This window comes from Nematolebias whitei, chromosome 17 (assembly GCF_014905685.2).
Source record: "Nematolebias whitei isolate Nwh7 chromosome 17, NemWhi1, whole genome shotgun sequence".
In the NCBI taxonomy this organism is placed as follows: domain Eukaryota; kingdom Metazoa; phylum Chordata; class Actinopteri; order Cyprinodontiformes; family Rivulidae; genus Nematolebias; species Nematolebias whitei.
Genome location: NC_056514.1, coordinates 14,448,379 through 14,468,659, shown reverse-complemented (window position 1 = coordinate 14,468,659; position 20,281 = coordinate 14,448,379). Strand labels below are relative to the sequence as shown.

Below are 20,281 nucleotides of genomic sequence, written 5' to 3'. Positions count from 1 at the left end.
AGAAGGTGCTATTTAAGAGACTGAGCTGAATACAGCACCTCAGACTGAGGAAGTCTCTCGGATGAGAGACGAAACGTTTCTACATTTTTGTGTTGTTTTGCTTTTTTATTTTTTATTTTGAATATCCAGAGGACCATGTTTAACTTTTTTAGATTTTCTACCTGGATTATTGAACATGCATCAGGATATTCCGTTTTTTCTAATGTAATTCCATTTTTTCCAATGTGATTCAGTTTTTTCAAATATGATTCTGTTTTTTCTAATGATATTCAATTTTTTTAAATGTGATTCTATTTTTCTCAAATGTGATTCCGTTCTTTCTAATGTGATTCTGTTTTTCAAATGTAATTCCATTTTTTAAAACGTGATTTTGTTTTTTTTTCCAAATGTAATTCCGGCCACTTCCGCTTTGGCCACGTCCATTTTGGCTTAATGTATTTCAATTTTTTCAAATGTAATTCTTTTTTTTCAGATGCTGTTCATTTCTACCTCAGGGCCACCATAGTGGGGGGTGTTTTCATGACCCATCGGTAAAATATCTTAGTACTGAATAAATGGAGTGAAATGAGCAGCGCATGTTGTATTATTTAAATATGCTGAATAATTTGAACAAGCATCTATGTAATTGCAGGAATGTTCTTTGGCATCTATCAGGGGAGCGCTGCGGCACTCCCCGCACCCCTACACCCCACAGCCTTTGCACGCACACAAACAAACGAGCATGAAAAGCAGCTAAGTCAGTGCTAAATGTTTCCCTATCAGAGTTTGGGAGAAGATGACACAAACGATCCAAGCACGACACGTTGAGCCTTCTGAGAGCTGCACACTCACCCTGGAGCACTCTGTCCAGACTGTACAAGGCCTCGTTCACATCTGAGGACTGATTCCTGGTTCTGGACCCCTGAGACAGGCCGTAGCCAAACTGGCTTTGAGCGCTGGAGTAGCTGAAGCCACCGGATGGTGCTTTAAGCAGAGGGGCAGAGAGGAAGACAGGGCAAAACAAGGATGGGGAGGTAGGAAAGGAGTGACGTGAACAACATAAAATAAATATAAAGAAGGATGAGGGGTGGGGGCGGGACACAGGGTGATAGTCAGCATAGCTCCTGCAGAGTCCGTGTGGACAAGCCTGCTGTGCAGCCAACAGCCCCAACCTTGCTGCCATCAGTTTCATGCACTTGCACAATTTACTTGCAGCGGCGTCATAAACGTTGCATTCCAACTAAAATCTGTCTTTACCTGACATAAAGACAGATTTACGTAGAACTAAAAGCTCAACCAGTCAGTGACATAAACCCAGAGGGAAACTCACTCAGATCTGGGAAGTTGCTCGACACGTCTCCCATCACAATCGAGTCCCGGATGTGTTCGTCCATGTAACTTCTGTTCTCCGAACGCTTTCTCATGATGACTTCGGATGCGTGCATGCCCCCCTCCATCAGCTCCTGTCTGCGAGAGCCTCCTACAGAGACACGAGGTACGGAGGTTGATACGTTTTGTTAAAGGTCTTCACAGCACGGCTCAGGGCAGCCATTTTACCTGCTCCGGAGATGTAGGTGGTGTGAGTCTCTGTGGTGAAGGAGCCTCCTGCTCCTCTGTAGTTGGACCCCAGAGTGGACATCGGCGAGGAAGACGAAGACATGTTGCGTGTTGAAGACCCTCCAGGGAAGAGGAAGTTCCCATTCATCATGTAGTCTGTGAGAGCCATAACGAGAAGCTAATTAGCATGGTTAGCGTTTGATTATTTTGTGAATGCTAATTAAGCACTCGCTTTTTTATTTCAGTGTAACTGCTTCTGCACAATTTGTTATTTTAGCAATTCACATATAAAACATTCAGCTCATCTAGGAGATGAGTGCCATGACTTTAGGCTCATGCAACTTTTATACGTTATAACGTATAACTTTACAAATATTTATTGATAGACAAAGGAATCTTCAGTTCTTTCAAAAAATGCTATTTTTAGTTTGTAGCTTGGCAGCATGGTGGCGCAACTGGATGGATGGATAGTTTGTAGCTATCATTTAGCTACTTTTAGCTTCTAACTAGCCTTTTGCTGCTACTTTTAGCTTCTAGCTAGTTTTTTTTAATGCTTTTAGGTAGTGTTTTGCAACATTTTGCTTTTTTTAGCAAGGCTGTTGGTACATTTAGCCTTTAACGTTTAACTACTTTTAGTTTTAAGTTGTTACTTTTAGCCAGCCTTTTGCTACTTTTGGTTTCTAACTAAGCTTTTGCTGCTTTTGACAAGGGGTTTTGCTATATTTATCTTTTTAGCGAGTCTATTGCTATATCTAGCCCTTAGCCTTTTGCTACTTTTAGTTTTTAAGCTGTCAATTTCCTATTTTTAGCAAGGCTTTTGCTACTTTTAGGTTTTAGCTAGCCTTTTGCTGCTTTTAACCAATGCTCTGCTACATTTAGCCATTAGCCTTATAATACTTTTAGTTTTTTGGCTAGCATTCTGCTAATTTTAGATGTGAGCAACCTGCAAGATGTGGAGTTTTTTTGTTCAGCAAATATTTTATTTTATTTGAATAAATTTGGGGCAGCACGGTGGCGCAACCGGCAGAGTCGCTGCCTCTCAGCGAGCAGGTCCCTGGCTCAAACCCCGGTCCAGGGACCCTCTGGGTGGAGTTTGCATGTTCTCTCCGTGCATGCGTGGGTTTTCTCCGGGTGCTCCGGTTTCCTCCCACAGACCAAAAACATGCATGTTAGGCTGATTGGTAACTCTAAATTGTCCCAAGGTGTGAGTGAGAGAGTGAATGGTTGTTTGTCTCATTTGTCTCTATGTGGCCCTGTGATGGACTTGCGACCCGTCCAGGGTGTCCCCCGCCCCTCGCACAGTGATTGCTGGACATGGGCACCAGCGACCCCCGTGACCCAAAATGGAATAAGCGGGTAAAGATAATGGATGAATGGATGAATAAATTTGTTTTACCTTCCAATGAGCAGTCTTGTAAATTAACAAGAAACAAAAGAAAATGGTCTGTTTATGTAATATTCCTTTTGGCCACAGGGGGGGTAATAAAACACCAACTCAGGGATGGGAAACATTTTCTTCCAAAAGGCCTTTTTGGGACACAAATAAACTACAAAATGATCTGACGCTGATGATACTTTCTTTAGACAACCCTCAGAAGTTTTTTTTTAATTTTTTTATCATTCATGCTTTGTCTGTATTTTTAGCACAACGTCGCTCTTTTAAAGCTTGGGAACAACAACAATAATAAAAAAATAACAACAACAACACACAAAAAAAACGGTTTAGGTCTATTCAGAACAGAAAAGCTGCTTCCACATTGCCTCTCCAGTGGGATGAAGAGAGAAAAGACAGAGGCAGGCGCCCGGAAACACCTGCCACCGATCATCAACCGGGTGTGGGTTTGTTGATGCCGGCGCTTCGTTTAAGTGTCAAGAGAAGAAATGAGAGAAATGCCAACAAGATCCAAGAGGACGGGGACCGAAGCCTGAATTTGGGAGCAGGATTGGCCTAACAGCCAGCATGCGAGCTGCCTAGTTCTAATCAGCCAACTTGTTGGAGCAGTCTTCACCTGGCAGGGGTGTTTTGGTGTAGCTGGGGCAGGGGCTCTCGTCTGTGCTCGCCTCGGTGTCTGTGCTGAGTCGACTGGGGATGACTTCCACTCGCTTTTTCCACGACACCGTACGGAGATCCAGGTTTGAGCCCACCAACTGAACATGATTCCAGCCTTGGTTGGGTGGTCATAGGAGAGAGGCAAGCAGGCAAAGAACAGAAACGGTTTTACCGTACAACCCCAGTTCCAGAAAAGTTGGGAAGTCGTGTAAAACAAGAACAGAACGCGATGATTTTCAAACCTCATAAAGCCATATTTTATTCACAATACCATACCATACCATTTTATTTATAGAGCACTTAAAACAGCGACAAGGCCAACCAAAGTGCTGTACAGACAGAAAAACAGGCAACACACAAAGCAATATACAAAATGAGGTAAATCAGAATATAGACATAAAAACGTTGCAGATAATAAATATGACGACTAACCAGTGTGGAGCGTACAGGTTCAAAACACAGATCCTCTGGTGTTGAAAGCTACTGAATAGTAGTGAGTTTTTAAACGGGATTTGAAAACCGAGAGGGAGGGGGCTTGTCTGACAAGCAGAGGTAACTCGTTCAAAAGTCTTGGTCCTGCTACAGAGAAGGCCCTGTCACCTCTGCACTTAAGACGAGTTCCTGGAACTGTGAGGAGCAACTGGTCCGCTGACCTCAGGGAGCGTGGTGGGACATACGGCTGTAGCAAATCAGAGAGATGGGGGGAGGGGCAAAACTGTTCAGCGATTTGTAGACATACAAAAGTATTTTGAACTGGATTCGAAAGTGAACCGGTAGCCAGTGCAGGGAGGCCAAGACTGGTGTAATGTGCTTTTGCCTGTACTGGTTAAAAATCGGGCTGTTGCATTCTGGACCAGTTGCAGTCGTGCAATGGAGGTCTGACTGATACCAAACAGGAGCGAATTGCAGTAATCAAGCCTAGATGTAATGAATGCATGTATTACTGTCTCCAGGTTATTTTTAGACAATATAGGCTTCAGTTTAGACAGCCGCCTCAGTTGGAAGAAACATGATTTAACAATCATGTTTACATGATTGTTAAGTTTCAGGGAAGGGTCCATTATCATGCCCAGATTAGTGACTCTGTTTTTCTGACAGGGTTAGAGTGGAGAGGTCGATACAGTGGTTTGTGATCGTGTCATTGGGAGGGAACAACATGACTTCAGAATTCTTTTCATTGAAACTTAAGAAGTTTAAAGCCATCCAGTCCCTGATGTCAGCTAGGCAGTCGAGCAGAGGTTGAATAGAGCATGTACCATTGTGTCTTAGGGGGAAGTAAATTTGACAGTCATTGGCGTACAAGTGAAAGGGTATGTTGTGTTTCCGGAAAATAGCACCAAGCGGCAGAAGGTATAAAGAGAATAGGAGGGGACCCAGGATGGACCCCTGCAGAACCCCCCATTTAAGCTTTGCTGCTGCAGAACTAAAATCCTTGATGGAGACACAAAAGGATTCATCAGCGAGGTAGGATCTGAACCAATTGAGGGCTGACCCTGTGATGCCCACCCACTGCTCCAACCTAGCAATGAGGATCTCATGGTCGATGGTGTCAAAGGCGGCTGTGAGGTCCAACAGGACAAGCAGCACAGAATCACTGGTATCTGTGGATATGAAGATGTCATTAAAGACCTTCAGCAGGGTAGTTTCAGTGCTATGGAGAGGTTTTAAGCCAGATTAGAATAGCTCTAAGATGGCGTGACCCTCCAGGAAGCACTTCAACTGGAACTCAACTATTTTCTCCAGTACTTTAGAAACAAATGGGAGTTTGGAGACAGGCCGGAAGTTGGATACGACTGAGGGGTCAAGATTTGTTTTTTTCAGGAGAGGCTGGACAGCAGCATGTTTAAAGGTTTTTGGCACCACGCCAGTGGATAAACTGCTATTTACAATAGCAAGAATGGATGGACCTAGAGTTGGAAAAACCTCCTTTAGTAGTCGAGGGGGGACCACATCAAAGGGGGAGCCAGAAGGTTTCAAGCTGCACATGACCTGCTCTAGAGAAGATAGAGTGATGGGTTCAAAATGGTAAAAAGGAGCTACAGATTGAGGTGGGATGGATGGGACATGAGTTGGAGGGGAAATGAGAGCCCGGGTGGTCGCAATTTTTTCCAAAAAGAAATGTAAGAAGTTGTTGCACAGCTCAGTCGAGGCTTCCAGAGGTGATGGTTCAGTGAAGTGAAGAACAGAGTTTAGGGTAGAGAAGAGAACACGTGGGTTGTGAGAGTTTGAGGTAATTATATCAGAGAAGTATTTGGATTTAGCAGCTTTTACTGCTTTCTGATAATGGTGCCAACTCTCTTTAAGTATTTGAAAAGAGACCTGCAGCCTGTCTTTCCTCCACTTGCGCTCCACCCTCCTACATTGCTGCCTAACGGCCTTGGTGACGTCACTCAGCCAAGGTTCTGCTCCGAGTTTTGATTTTCTAGTTTTAACAGGTGTCTTTAAGCAGACAGAGTTGAACTGGGATGTCAACTCCTCAGTGGTGGAGAGAAACACTGGGGACTGAGTTATCATTTCAGAGTTATAAACATCTGTGAAACGTGCGGCAGTGAAATGGTTAATGGTCCGTCTGCGACGTGCAGGAATCCACGACTTAGGAGTTAGATGGGGGAGGGTGAACTCAAACTAGACTGGCATGTGGTCTGAAAAAACATTATCACCATTTTCAAGATTATTAACAGTCACATCATGAATTAAAACAAGGTCCAGTGTTTGTCCGCGCTCTTGGGTGGGACCGTTTACATGCTGAGTTAGATTAAATGAGTCCAATAAACCTAAAAGTCCTTAACCAAGGGCTTCTCAGGACAGCACACATGCAAATTAAAGTCCCCAATAATGAAAACATGCTCATATTTTGGTGTGATTTCAGCCAAGAAATCAGAATATTAATTTATGAAATCCTTAGATCCAGGTAGGCGGTAGACGAGTGCGCATAAAGTCGAAGTCGAATGTCTGAGTTCAAAGACGCTCAGCTCAAAGCTGGCGCAGGAAACTGGGATGGGCAGTTGTTTACAGTCAAAAGTTGATTTGAATATTGTTAATAATCCACCACCGCGCCGGCCTGATGGCTGCGGGGCGTTAAAACACAGACAGTTCAGTGGCAATAATTCCGTCAAGACGCTGAATGCATCAAAGTGAACTAACCAAATGTTTAAACTAAGAAAATGTTGGTAATAAACAACTAGAGGAAGCTTTTGCAACTCCATCCATCCATCCATTATCTTTACCCGCTTATTCCATTTTGGGTCACGGGGGTCGCCGGTGCCCATGTCCAGCAATCACTGTGCGAGGGGTGGGGTACACCCTGGACGGGTCGCAAGTCCATCACAGGGCCACATAGAGACAAACTACACAAACAACCATTCACTCTCTCACTCACACCTAGGGACAATTTAGAGTTACCAATCAGCCTAACATGCATGTTTTTGGTCTGTGGGAGGAAACCGGAGTACCCGGAGAAAACCCACGCATGCACGGAGAGAACATGCAAATTCCACCCAGAAAGGCCCCTGGACCGGGGTTTAAACCAAGGACCTGCTCGCTGAGAGGCAGCAGCTCTACCAGTTGCGCCACCGTGCTGCCCCCTTTTGCAACTACTTGGGTTAATTGGCATCAGATCAGTTTGAAGATTTGGACTAAAAAGATAATTTTAGAGTGGCTGAACCTTTCAGAAGTAAAGATGGGCAGAGGTTCACCAGTCTCCTAAAAACTATCTAAAAACAGTTAAACTATTTCAGAATAATGTTTCTCAACAAAAGCAAAAGGAAACATTTCAGTATTTGATCTACTGTTAATGTCGTCAAAACACATCAAGAATCTGGAGAAATCTCAAAGAATGAGGGTGAAAGTCAATATTTGATTTACATCATCTTCAGGCCCTCAGGGGCCACTGCTTTAAAAACAGGACTGAGTCTGTCCTGGACTTCACTGCGTGGACCCAGACACACCTCCGCAAATCACCTTCTGTAAACACAGTTTGACGTGCCATGCTTGTTAAAGCTCTATCAGGCAAAGAAGAAGTGAAATGTGAACACCAACCAGAAACACTTCTGTCAGCTTAAAACCAACACAAAGTGGAGAAGTGTTCGGTGGTTACACCTCTTCCTCATTAACGAGAGGAGGGACCATCCAGCATGTTCTCAGTGCACAGTTAACAGCCTGCCTCTCTGATGGTGTAGGGTTGCATTAGTGCCTCAGGCATGGGCCGCTTACACATTTAAAAAGGCACCATCAAAGCAGAAAAGTACGTACAGGTTTTAGAATAATGGTGTCTTTTTCAGAGAAGACAATGCTAAACCACAAACTGCATCTGTTACAGCAGCGTGGCTTCACCGTCGAAGAGTCCTGCTGCTGGACGGGCCAGCCTGCAGGTCAACAAAACATCTGGTGCAAGATTAAATAAGAATCTAGCAAAGAAGACTCACAACTGTTGAGCAATTAGAGTCCAGCAACAGACAGGAATGGGACAACATTCCTATCAGCTGGTCTCTTCAGGTTCTAAATGTTGACTGAGTGTTGTTTAAAGAGGGGGCGCTTCAGGGAAACTTGGACCTGCCCCAACTTTCAAAACTACTTTATTTCTTATGTTATCCCCCCCACCAAAAAACACACACAAAAAAAAAACAAAAAAAAAAACAAGTGGTATATTTCTTAGATTAAACATTTGATATGTTTGTTGTGAATAAAATATGGTTTTATGAAATTTGCAGAGTATGGCATTCTGTTGTTTTTTTCTTTAAGTCCCAAATTTGTTGGAATTGTGGTTGTAGTTGAGATAAATTAATTCCAACTATGGAGACATAAACCTAGTTTAGCTGCAAGCAGCAGGAGTGGCAGGAGATTTGGACCTGCGGTCGGTGACTGCACGGCACATCTGCACATACAACATCTGCAGATGCACTGGAGGCAGATTTTTATCTCTGACTGGTTTGGGTGTTGCCTGAAGAGAAAATGCCTGCCATATGGAGGTGATAAAACAACAACCACGAGCAGAAAAGTTTCCATATCTTAGACTCGCCGTTTTACCAAACATTGTTTTTTACTTTCATCAAACCTGGATGGACATTTTCACCAAATTAACCAGAAAGAAAGTGATGAGAAAATTGAAGGATCTCTTTAATATGAAGCTTTTCAGAAACTGATATTGTAACTACAGCAAACATTTGACCATGAACTCCTGGTACTGTCCACAGCCGTCCTTATGAAAGGACAATGACACCACACAGAGGTTACAAGATGAAAGACATTTATGCTGAGCACTGATTGCCAACTGAGATAACTGGATCCACAATACAATGACAGCTCACTTGTTACATTCGCAGCCTGAAATTTGTATACACCCATCGTTGGCATCAGTGCCATAAATTTATGGCTTTTAATTATTTATTTGAACCATCCTTTTCAGGGAAGGGCAGAATTTTTACACAACATTCAACTTTAAAGGTGTTTAAAATCAAGAAGAGGGTGCACAGTTTAAATTTTTGTGGATCTTCTCTAGTCCACACAGGGTCAAAATCATGCATACAAACACAAGCACAAGTATATTAACTTTATTATTAATGACTTTGATAAGTGATGCTGGAGGGTCTAGTTAACTTGACAAGATCAAGGTCTATTAACTTTGTTCTTGATCACTGCCAGCATAAAATATACAATGGTCCCTCGTTACATCACGCTTCATTTATCACGGTTTTTCAAAATAAGATTGGACATAACACACTATCGGCTGATTGATGGATGAGCCATATGCTCGGCATAGAATTTTTATTTAAAATAAATTATTTAGCACCTGTGTGCAGCTCGCAGCTTGCAGATGACAAAGTGCTGCAGGAGGCAGAGAGCTGAAATCATGACATGCTGTGCTCTTTTAGAGCATTTAGAGTTTAGAAACATTGTTTAGAATATTGCAAGAGTGTGGAAGGGGTTTAAAATGCCTTAATATATAAATTCTAAAATAAACTACTACTTACTACTATTACTTGGACTACTGTATCCCTACTTCAGTTTTTCCCTTATCACAGGGCGGCGTGGTCCCTAACACCTGGGAGAAGACTCAAACTGTCACTTTCAGGAAATCATTTACGGACTCTGCCTTGAAACCAACACATTCCTTGCAGAGTGGTCAATTATCCAGACAGGTTTATATCAGAAGCTTGTTAATGGATACAAAAAAGTGTGTGGTTGGAGTGCAACTTGCTAAGAGAACGTAAACCCAATTTTAACCAAAGTGCACAAGATCAGCCTTTAAAGGGGACTTTGGTTTTGGTTCTGAGTACTCACCGTCTCCCGAGACACTTGGCGTTTTGGAACTTGTTGGTGATTTAAGCACATCATTGCTGTACATCAGGTAGCTGTCATACTCATCTCCTGCCTCTGCATCCACAATAGGAACATCTGGAATGATGGGAACTGGAGACAGAAAGAGAACAAAAACAAATGTATTTTATTGGAAAGAAAGACGAAACAACAACAGAGGTTTGTTCAGCGCACTTACTAGACATAGGTCTGGTAGGTTGCGATGCTAAATTAATGGTAGCATCTCTGAAGGGACCCCAGCCCACGCTGTTTTTGGCACGGACTTTGTACTGGTAAGTTTGGGCACTCTGAAGGTTTTCGATCAACAGCATCCGTTTCTTAGGATTGTCGATCTTCACTGTCTTAGCTGCTCCCACAGGCTCTGTTTGAGGAGGAGAACATTAGAACGTTAAGGGATTAAATAACACAAGGACAAGCAGAGTTGCACCATTTCAAGGTGAATTTCTTACTCTTTTCATCGTCAATTGGTGTGTAGATGACCTCATACGCAGTAATGTTGCCATTGGTTTCTGCAGGCTCCGCCCAGCTGACCTGAGTGACAGTTGGACTGATGACGTTGAAGGCCAAGCGACCAGGTTCACCAGGCACTGGAGCAGAGCAGGAGATGTTTGTGAGTTTGAACCAAGTCTTTTAACAGATATACAACTGTTAACATGTAACAGAGCTTAGTTGCATTAATTACCATCCTCCAGTGTTTGACAGGAAACCATGTCTGTATCGTAGCCATCTCCCATTGCATTATAGGCACGCACTCGCATCTCATAATCACAGTAGGGGTACAGGTTTGTCAGCTCGGCTTGAGGAGTCTTTACATCCAAGATATTGGCATCTTTCTCTGGGTCACCATAGATCCAATACTTTACCTAAAACCATTACATCAGGAGCCACAGTTACAAAATTTCAGAACAAACTGCAAAATATACGTAAAAGAAAGCACATAATGGTAAAGTAGATGTACCTTGTATCCCATTGGGTTACCAGGTGGTGGATCCCAGTTCAGTCGGATGTTTCTGGGGCCAGATGCTTTAGCCTTTAGATTTTCTGGGGCGAGAAGGTGACCGCCAGGCGATGTGGCTTTCTGGTTTATGTAGCCCATTTGTGGCATCTGAGCTATTTCTGGAGATCTTAGAACTTCATAAAGTAAATAAATATTCAAAAGATTAAAAGCAGGCATCAAAAACATCCAGTATTTCAGCAAAGGTAAGAATTTAGATGGTTACCAGACAGTACCAGTACCTAAAAATAGAAACTAAACTCAACTTTTAAATATGTCTCACCTCCTTCTGTAATATTGACAAGGGTAGTCTTCCGTTCTCCAACCATAGCATTAGTACTGGGGTCAAACAGCTCCAGCTGTATGGTCTCTGGTTGGATTGGACCAGGGTGTACTCTTGGGTCAATCACAATGTTCTTTTCCATTTCTCCAGGACCAAACATCAGGGGGCCAGAAAGGTCAAAGCGCTGAGCTTTCTTAGTGCGCCATTTCACTGTAGCAGGACTGTCTAGGTTGCGAGTGCGGACCACAGGGATGGTGTAGGTTGGATCTGATGTGCTGAAGTTCTGGTTGCCTTTCTTGAACATCATCATACTTGGTTCTAGATTTAAAAAGATTATACAGTGATCTGGTGCAAATTTCCAGTTATTCAAGACATAGTAATCAAAAAGGAACTGAGCTTTTCTTGTTTATGTGAGATTTGTTTTCTATGTGAGGAGCTTTCTCAATTCTAAGTAAAAAGTGCAAATTTCTTCCATTTGTTTGAGCTGAACTTACATGAAAATTACTCTCCCTCCCTCCTTTATAATAATAATAATAATAATAATAATAATAATAATAATAATAATGTGTTATGTATTGTCATCATTGTATGTTTCCATACAATATCAAAACTGTCTCTGCTTTTAACCCATCCACCACCAGGTGGAGCAGTTGGCAGCTGTGGAAAGTGCCTGGGGAGCAACTAGGGATAAGATGTCCTGCTCAGAGACACCACGAGATGTGCAATGATCAGGGACAGAACCCAGGATCTTCGGGTCCTGAGTCGGCTGCCCTGCCCCTACTTTCTAAGGGCTGTTAGAATCTTTGTTGACCAAATCCACATGTAATATGTTTTGGTTACATGCATGAAGGTGCAAATCCAATATGTACCTATCTGCACCAGGCTAACAAATACCCTAATGATCCTTAGAAAGGAGGGGAGGGAGAGTGATTTGCATGTGAGTTCAACATACATAAACAGAGAAACTCACTACAGTTTAAAAGCTTGAAACTCTACAATTATAAGAGTAAATTTCAGTTATTTTCTTTTCTAAAAATATTTTACTAAACCTGGCACAGTTTCTAGAAAGGCCTTCATCTACATGAAAACACAGAAAACTAACCAAAAACCTTTTTAAGCTATACCAGGTTTATACGTGATGCTGTGAAACTTACACTAAAACACACCAAAAACAGGAAACAAGGCATGGAGCATGCACATAAAGCTTACACATTAGATACAAGCTACCAGTTTTCATGTGGACGCAAGACTGAGATGACAAAAGACTTTTGAATATTCACAAAATGCTATTCGCTCAAGAACAGCCCAGGTGAAACATCTTCAAAAACAAATGAGAAGTCCACTCACTTTGTTAGAAAATTTTTAGCAAAATTTAACTTCTGTATTTGTTCACCTGGTAGGTCTGTGATGGTGACAGTGGTTCTTGGGTAGCGTCCCAGTTTGGCACCTTGCCGTGGGTTACTGAGATCCATGACAAACTGCTTGACCTGTTTGTCTTCTAACAAGCTGTCTTTTTCACTCAGCTCCAGAAGACGAACAGGCACCACCTTCTGAGTCTCACCAGGACCATAGGACAGATCTCCTTCTACATTCACATAATCCTGAAATTCATAAAAGAAGATTTAAAAAATAAATTTTAATATTGTAATGGCCATAACAAACATGTTAGAAGTAATTCCAAGACACTTTGAGTTATGCAAGTAGATTGTAACACCACCCAGCTCACCTTCTTATCTTTGGCTGTGAGATCTCGTGTACGGTAGGTGACCTGTGTGCGTCCATCCTCAATGATTTCTCTACTGATTGGAATGTTGGCGACTCCATCCTGCCGGCTGTACGTGTAATTTGGCTGGAGGAATGAGAAGACGCTGGTGGCTGAGAAAATTGATGGGGAGGGAACCAGACCAGTTAGTACTGTCACAGAATACAAAGTAATATTTATCAAAGTCTTGTTTTGTGTTATTTAAATGATCTTTTTTTAACAACTGAACATTAGATTTTCCGTTGCAAACCAATATGATGAGAAGATTCTCACCATGCTCTTTGATGATGGTGATGTTGACAAAACGTTTTCCGATCTCCGCGATGCCCAGTGGTACATCCCTGGCCTCCACTTGCAGCTGTTTTTTGTCATCATCTTCATCCTTGACAAAAAGTGGTACATGAACATCTAGTGACTCCACATCCTCTTGGAACTCCACTGCCCCGGCAGCCTCTGCAAAAGAAAAAAAAAACCCTGTATCTTTATAGAAGCAGAAATGAGAAAACACTGGTATTTTGTTTTCTAAGATTGATCAGCACCTCAAATCAGATATACTCTGAAAGGTTCTGTTAAGAGGTTCTGGGACACTTGCCAGCCATTTGTATCGTATGTTCAAAATATGTCGATGACTGTTTAACATGTTCATGTCTGTGTAGGGATTGGTCTGTTTCATGGATTTAGCCCCATCTTGTGTTGCGTTTTTTGTCGTATGTCCTTCTTCTCAGTTTCTGTTTTTCTATAGGGTTTGTGTTTTCCTAGTGTATGCTTCCATCTAGTGTTGTGTGTCTGTTCCTGCACTCCCTGGCTTCCTGATTTGTCATTTTCCCTGATGTGGTTCAGCTGTGTGTCCTCACAGGTGTTTTGTCTCATTTATCACTGTATATAAGTCTGTGTCTCTGTGTTAGTCCTTCGTCCTGGCATTGCTTCCTGTCACCTTGGTTCTCTGCGTTTCCCACAGATTATGTAAGTTTGCTGCCCCCGTCAGCTGTTGTTTTGTTATTATTAATAAATTATTTTAGTCATCTTCTGAGTCCTGGATTGTCTGCCTGCACCCCTGGGTGTACCCCTCACCAACCACCATTACGACAGTCTGTGGGTTTCTTGAAGCAGGCTGACCCTGAGAGTTTAATTAAAATCCATCCAATAGCTCCTGAGATATATGGCTCAATGTAGACATGCACACACACCTAAGTAAGTACATTTTAGCCTGTCAGCAAACAGTCTTTCACCTCTGTCTGAAGCGACGGTGTAGTAGCCCGGCACCACTTTGAGGTCATGGAAGTTTCCAGACTGAATGGTCTTTTCAGTGAGTTTGATTATATCTTGGTAGGAGCTCCTGGGAGCAGGCAACACTGTGTCCATGATGGTGTGGTCCTGTCTGAGGGGTACAAGAAGGTCGGAAATGTTAGATGTGCACAAATTACAGGTCCTTAAAGAGATTAAACTCTATTGCTGACTTTAAATGTTACCTTTTTCCTGCATTTTTTTGCAGTCTGTAAAAGAAAAAGGATACATGTCAATTTGAGGTCAAACGGATTATTTTTTCAGAGGTAAAGATGGATGTTACCTGAATGAGGTCTGCTGCACTTTCTGCGCCCCAGGAATTTGCTTGAACACCTCGTTTAACTGGATAGAAGAACAAAAAAAAAAAAACCTTGGTGATACAGTAACTGTTGGTAGACGTACATAATCCCACCCAAATATGAAACCACGCTCACATTTTCATTCACTTCCATGCGAAGCTGCTCGGCATCTCTTGATTCTGGGCGAGTCAAGTTCTCAGAAAACAGCCTATTGAGTCGGAGGGAGACCGGGAACTGGACTGCAGAGGCCATGAAAGAGGAAGTGTGGAGAATGGTTGTAGCCTACACTTTTAAATGACAATATTGAAAGAGTCTGCTTTTCAAACAATCCTGGACTCACTCAGCTCATTTGGGTTGGGTTTAATTAGAGCCTGGGGGTGATTGGGGGGGCGGTGAACATTATCGGTGACTTTCCAGCGAACTACGTCCGTTCCTTTAGGTGGGCCGGTCCTCACCATTGGTGTGTCCAAATGGTCTGAGGTGAGCAGAGACTGACGAAGCAAATATTCATCTTCCTTAAAGCCAACCATGCGACCTGGAAAGATAAGATGACACAAAGAGACTCATATTCTTCATGATTCCACTTGACATGGTGGGGGATTTGAAGGAGTACTGGCAGACATCTTACCTCTCCCACAGCAAGGTAGCAGGGCGAGGCAGCTCTGCATCAAAGAACATAAAAAAGTCTTTAATTTAAGCATGACTTAGAAAGTGTAGATTTTTCTGGGTCCAAATGTGTTTTACCTGCCAACAGGCTTTGCAGCAGGCACAGTACTTCCAGCAGCAAAGCAACAGGAGCGCCAACAGCAGCAGGAGGAAGAGGAAGAGTGGCAGCAACCAAAGAAGACCGGCACCTGGACAATCTGACAGGCCAATGCACAAAGTTGACCAAGTTAGCGATGCAACAATCTTACAAAGCAGTCACTCTGAAATTGTACCTTAGATATGGGTCCTGATAGAGCTGTTCTGATGTCATTGCACTGGTTTTAGTGTTTAATTTCTCCAGGATTTAAGACATTTTAGCATATCACTGTGTTCCTCCACAGCAAACAAAATGTTATAAGTATTTCTGCCTAATTGGGAAAAGGGCTATACAAAACTAAAACATTTCTCAGAGAACCCAGTTGCTGCCAGTGACTCATTAGGGTCACAATAGGAACCATACCTCTGTGTTTCAATCCCTGACAACACTCAATAAAATAAGGCACAAAAAAAGTGTGGTAACTTAGACTCTCTTAAACTGAAATGGGAAACAGACTTGGAGGAATCCATATCAAACTCAGTCTGGCAAAAGATCATTCAGAACATTTATTCATCCTCAAGCTGTCTGAGACACTGTAATCCAAGGTGGTGCACCGGCTGCACTGGTCCAAAGACAAGCCGTCCAAGATCAAAGCCAACCTGGATCCTGCATGTAACTGTTGTAAGCAAACTCCAGCTACACTCTTACATACATTCTGGACTTGTCCAAAACTGCAGATCTATTGGCAATCTATTTTTGATACTTTCTCTGGGATGTGGAAAAACTGTGCACCCATCACCATTCATGTCATTGTTTGGGGTGGCCCCTGTGGATACATCCTTCAGCAAGTGCAAGAGGAATATGATTGCTTTTGGCTCTCTTCTAGCCAAGAGACTTATTTTATGCAGATGCAAGGATCTGCATCCCATAGCATATGAACACTGAGCAAGAGATCATGTTCATTTGGAAAAGATTAAATACAATGTGAGGGGATCTGTAGAACATTTTTGGGACACTTGGCAGCCATTTGTATCGTATGTTCAAAATATGTCGACTGTTTAACATGTTCATGTCTGTGCGGCTGATCCAGTGTGGGAGGGGATTATGTTATTTTGTTGCAAGTTTGTTGCAAGTTTTCTTTTCTTATGTTTGTGTATGTACTAAAAAAAGAAAATTTCAATTAAAAAAACAGATAAAAATAAACAAAGTGTGGTAAAAATTAGACTTCAAAAACAAATAGACACTGCGCAAAAACCACAAGTTGTATTTTAAATATTTCTGTACTGTGGCAGAAAAATCTAAAAATAAAATCATGTTTTCACAGTCTTCAAAGTTCATGCTCAATAATCCAGGTAAAACATCCAACAAAAATAAGTCCAGAGGACCTGATTTATCTTTGTTGGATGTTCTCACAGTGTTTCATTAAGAAGATATGGCAAATTAAAAAGACCCATCATCACGTCCAGTTTTGAGGAGAGTATTGAGCTCAGATGCGATGGGAGTCAACGGAAGGTTGGATGTTCTCGCTGTGTACTCTGAGAGGGTTTGGGAAAAAACCACAAGTGCTTTAGCAGAGAGATACACACTAGATGAAAAAGACAAAATGTCCAGGTGTTGATGTATAAATTATTTAAGAAGTGTCAAGATTTTTGAAATAGGAAGAAATTTGTTAGCGCAGATATTGTAAAGTTTAGACAGCTCATAATTCCACTCAAAGTTGAACATTCTCTGGTAAAATTTGCAGCATTTATAAAACCTTAACTGTGATTGTGTTAAAACAGTTAAAGATACCAAAATACTAGTTCAGTCCCGTAAAGTCCAACTTTCTGTGACGCGTTTAAACTTTGATGTTCGTAAAGTATGTTTAAACTGCAGAGTTCTACAAAGGGCAGGGTTTTCTCTCTTCTTATGCCAGTGTCCTGTTGTGACGTGAAGGAAATCTCTTGCAGTCTTTTTTTCCCTTCACATTTATTCTCCATCATTGTCTTCATCAGCTGTCTTCATTAGTCATTAGCATATTTACTGTGCAAAAGTTCAACATGTAGACTAAAACCCTAAATACTGACAAAATGTTGTACATTTGCATATCAGACAAAGAGTTTATTGTAAACTTTGTAGTTCCAGTCCAGCGTGCTCACCTTTCTTTTCGAGCACCTCGACTATCAGCTTGTTCACTGTGGGATCTTCACTGGGTTCGACCGTGTATTGGTACGTACAGTCATCATCCTCGTCCCGAAAACTGCAAGAGTCGAGCACTTTCTCCCCTAAAATCCACAAACACGAAAACATAAACCACCGTTAGACTTTTCAGACAATTTTGCTGCACTCTTCATCAAAGTATAAATATAATTTTGAAAGAGTGTTGAGTTGAAGACATTCAGCTCTAGTTTTGTGCTTACGTTCTTTCAGCTCGTCCACCTTTATAATTGTGAATGGGCACTTATCACATTCAGCTTTCTCCTTCTTCTCCCCTGTCTTCCACGCCTGACACTGAACGCAGCTCCTCGTTCCCTCACACACACCTAGCTGAAACTAAATAGGACAGACACACACCACTAAGGACAGAAATCTAAAACAGCAACATTAAGATGTATATTTCTTAGCCTTGTTTCTCCTGTTCCGCATGCCTCTTGATGTTCTGTAAACCAATAGATATGTCCACACACCTGGAAGTTTGGCTCACAGTTTTCTGACATCTCGATACCAGAGTTTGGACACTCGCAGCGGCCACACTTGCACTCACCCCGCCCACCACACACGAGCTGGCACACATAAAAACACAGTTAGGCATCGTCGATAAAAGCTTTACGTTTGAAACTTGTTCACTCCGTTTACCCCTTTGCTGTCCAGGCAGGTCTGATTGCTTTTGGGACACTCGCAGGCGGGCCCCTCCCAGCCATCTGCACATGCACACTGACCCATAACACAAGAGCCGCGGTCTGAGGGGAAAAGGTACGATGTTTAAGGCTCATTCTGGAGGGAACTAAGGCTAATACACAGTTGTAGTCCGACCTTTAAATCCACTCAGCATGAATACCAAAGTCCATGCTCAATAATCCAGGTATAAAATCCAACAACGTTCCGTCAGGTGATTTGGACGGTTTCTTTATTTTTGTGCTGAGATGTTTCACCCTCCATCCGAAGGGCTTCATCAGTCTGAGGAAACACCAAACAAAACTGATTCTCCACCAACAGCTTGAGAAAAAAGTAGAAAAAAAAACAGTTATGATGGTCCTAAGATGGCCTCTGGGGCACACCCTCTCCTCTGGTGCTCGCCCTCTCCTTCGTCGACAGTTATGTCAAACTGGTTCAAAACACCAAAGTCTATGCTCAATAATCCAGGTATAAAATCCTGGAACAGATTAGGCTGTTGGTGGAGACTCAGTGTTGTTTGGATGGAGGGCGAAACGTCTCAGCACAAAAAAAGAACAAAAAAAAAAAAAGTCCAGATGACCTGACTGAACATTGTTGGATGGACATGAATGTTGTGTTAATTTGGGGCTTTTAATCGTTCTTTATCTAGGGTAGAAAGATTAAACACCAAACAACTTTAAGGATATTTTAAAACAAGAATTGGGTGCACAAGTTTGAATTTATTGGGGATTTTCTCTTCTTCACAAAATGACTTGACAAGGCCAAGGCCTTTTGAAGAAGCTCCTTGTCTTTTGGAAAAAAGTTTCATGATTGGCCAAAACCAATGTTGGGGTGTTTGGTTTGTTTCAAGGAGTCAAGGTGAGGCTTTTACACATACAGTTAAATTACTTTACCAGCCCTCAAGCATGGTGGTGGTAGTATGATGTTGTGGCACAACATGGATAGAACAATGAAAGAAGACCTTCAAATTCTTCAACTTAACCTCAACTCATCAGCTACGATGAAAACTTGGACACAACTGGGTGTTCTAACAGAACGACAATCCTAAACTGGATCCACTGCATCCAGTCTGTTTCTGATTAGATCAAACTGGTTAACGTTTGGGTTCTGGAATGGTCTTCTCAAAATCCCAACCTCATCCTTATCAAATATTTGTGGATTTTGTTTAAAAGTTGGGTTTGCTTCAGGTAATGGAGCAGTTTAAGTTGACTCTACTGTACTGGTTTGTTCAAGACGAGTGGTCAAAATTCAGAATGAAACCAGAAGCTGGAATGATTCAGAAAGCCTGCTAACAAACATTTGACCAACTATTAGCAAATATGGTACATAAAATACTTAAGCCTGTGTGCATCCTATTATATGTATTCTTCTTGTAAGAGCCTCTGTTATCTCTTCTTCCATGACTGTACCTATAAACATTGTTTACAACTGTCACAATATGTCGTACCGTTGCAGAGGAAGCCAGCAAATCTTTGACACTGGGTCTTGTCATACTGACAGTAGGGTCCTTCGAACTGATCCGGGTTGTAGCACACGCAGGTGCCGCATGCCAGGCAGTCTCCACGGCCCGAACAAGGTTCCGTCATGCCAGGACCAATGCACTGGTTTGAGTGCAGAGCTGAAGCACTCGCTGAGCAGTTACAAAAATTTCCCAGCCTGAGGGAGACATCAGCACAAAACGCACATAAACAACTTTACTACAGTCCGACTGACAGGTTTTTAATCTTTCCTTAAAGTTAATCGTTTATATTCTCACCAGCCGTCATCGCACTGACATCTCCCACACACCAAGTTTCCATGGCCGTGGCATCTGTCCGCTTTCGGGATAGAAGTCTGGAGGAGACATAACATAACGAAATGTCCATGAGTAATCTTATATAAAACTTATTTGTGCTTCAGGTTTAATTTCTTTGACTGACCTTTTCACAATCGCAGGTTGGACACAGAACGGTGGCCTTCACGTTGACAGCAGTGGTGAAAGTTGTCGGTTTGACTCTGATCGTGCCATCCTTGTCATCGGGGTTCAGGCCGCAGACAAGCTCATCGTTTATCGTTCGCTGGGCTTTGAGCCTCATCTTAAACTTTCCCTGGAGAGCACACACACACACACACAGGTTTGTTTTGCTATCTTTGTGGGGCCTT

The 20,281-nt window shown here is 42.3% G+C and overlaps 1 protein-coding gene across 1 annotated transcript in view; it reads right to left on the bottom strand.

Moving 5' to 3' along the window:
• Window positions 1–20,281, bottom strand: part of itgb4 (integrin, beta 4) — a 181,826-nt gene that overhangs the window by 160,936 nt on the left and 609 nt on the right. The window contains exons 2-27 of the mRNA XM_037691600.1: window positions 20,059–20,226; window positions 19,896–19,972; window positions 19,587–19,795; window positions 18,101–18,204; window positions 17,932–18,027; window positions 17,665–17,797; window positions 17,404–17,529; window positions 15,268–15,386; window positions 15,152–15,185; window positions 14,864–15,058; window positions 14,659–14,762; window positions 14,508–14,566; window positions 14,410–14,433; window positions 14,170–14,318; window positions 13,214–13,393; window positions 12,905–13,053; window positions 12,572–12,779; window positions 11,179–11,496; window positions 10,860–11,032; window positions 10,584–10,764; window positions 10,351–10,488; window positions 10,080–10,262; window positions 9,866–9,994; window positions 1,537–1,692; window positions 1,310–1,459; window positions 832–963 (exon numbers count right to left, since the gene is read on the bottom strand). Of these exons, the coding sequence (XP_037547528.1) occupies window positions 832–963; window positions 1,310–1,459; window positions 1,537–1,692; window positions 9,866–9,994; window positions 10,080–10,262; window positions 10,351–10,488; window positions 10,584–10,764; window positions 10,860–11,032; window positions 11,179–11,496; window positions 12,572–12,779; window positions 12,905–13,053; window positions 13,214–13,393; window positions 14,170–14,318; window positions 14,410–14,433; window positions 14,508–14,566; window positions 14,659–14,762; window positions 14,864–15,058; window positions 15,152–15,185; window positions 15,268–15,386; window positions 17,404–17,529; window positions 17,665–17,797; window positions 17,932–18,027; window positions 18,101–18,204; window positions 19,587–19,795; window positions 19,896–19,972; window positions 20,059–20,226 (3,694 nt within the window). The remainder of the gene's footprint in view (window positions 1–831; window positions 964–1,309; window positions 1,460–1,536; window positions 1,693–9,865; window positions 9,995–10,079; window positions 10,263–10,350; window positions 10,489–10,583; window positions 10,765–10,859; window positions 11,033–11,178; window positions 11,497–12,571; window positions 12,780–12,904; window positions 13,054–13,213; window positions 13,394–14,169; window positions 14,319–14,409; window positions 14,434–14,507; window positions 14,567–14,658; window positions 14,763–14,863; window positions 15,059–15,151; window positions 15,186–15,267; window positions 15,387–17,403; window positions 17,530–17,664; window positions 17,798–17,931; window positions 18,028–18,100; window positions 18,205–19,586; window positions 19,796–19,895; window positions 19,973–20,058; window positions 20,227–20,281) is intronic.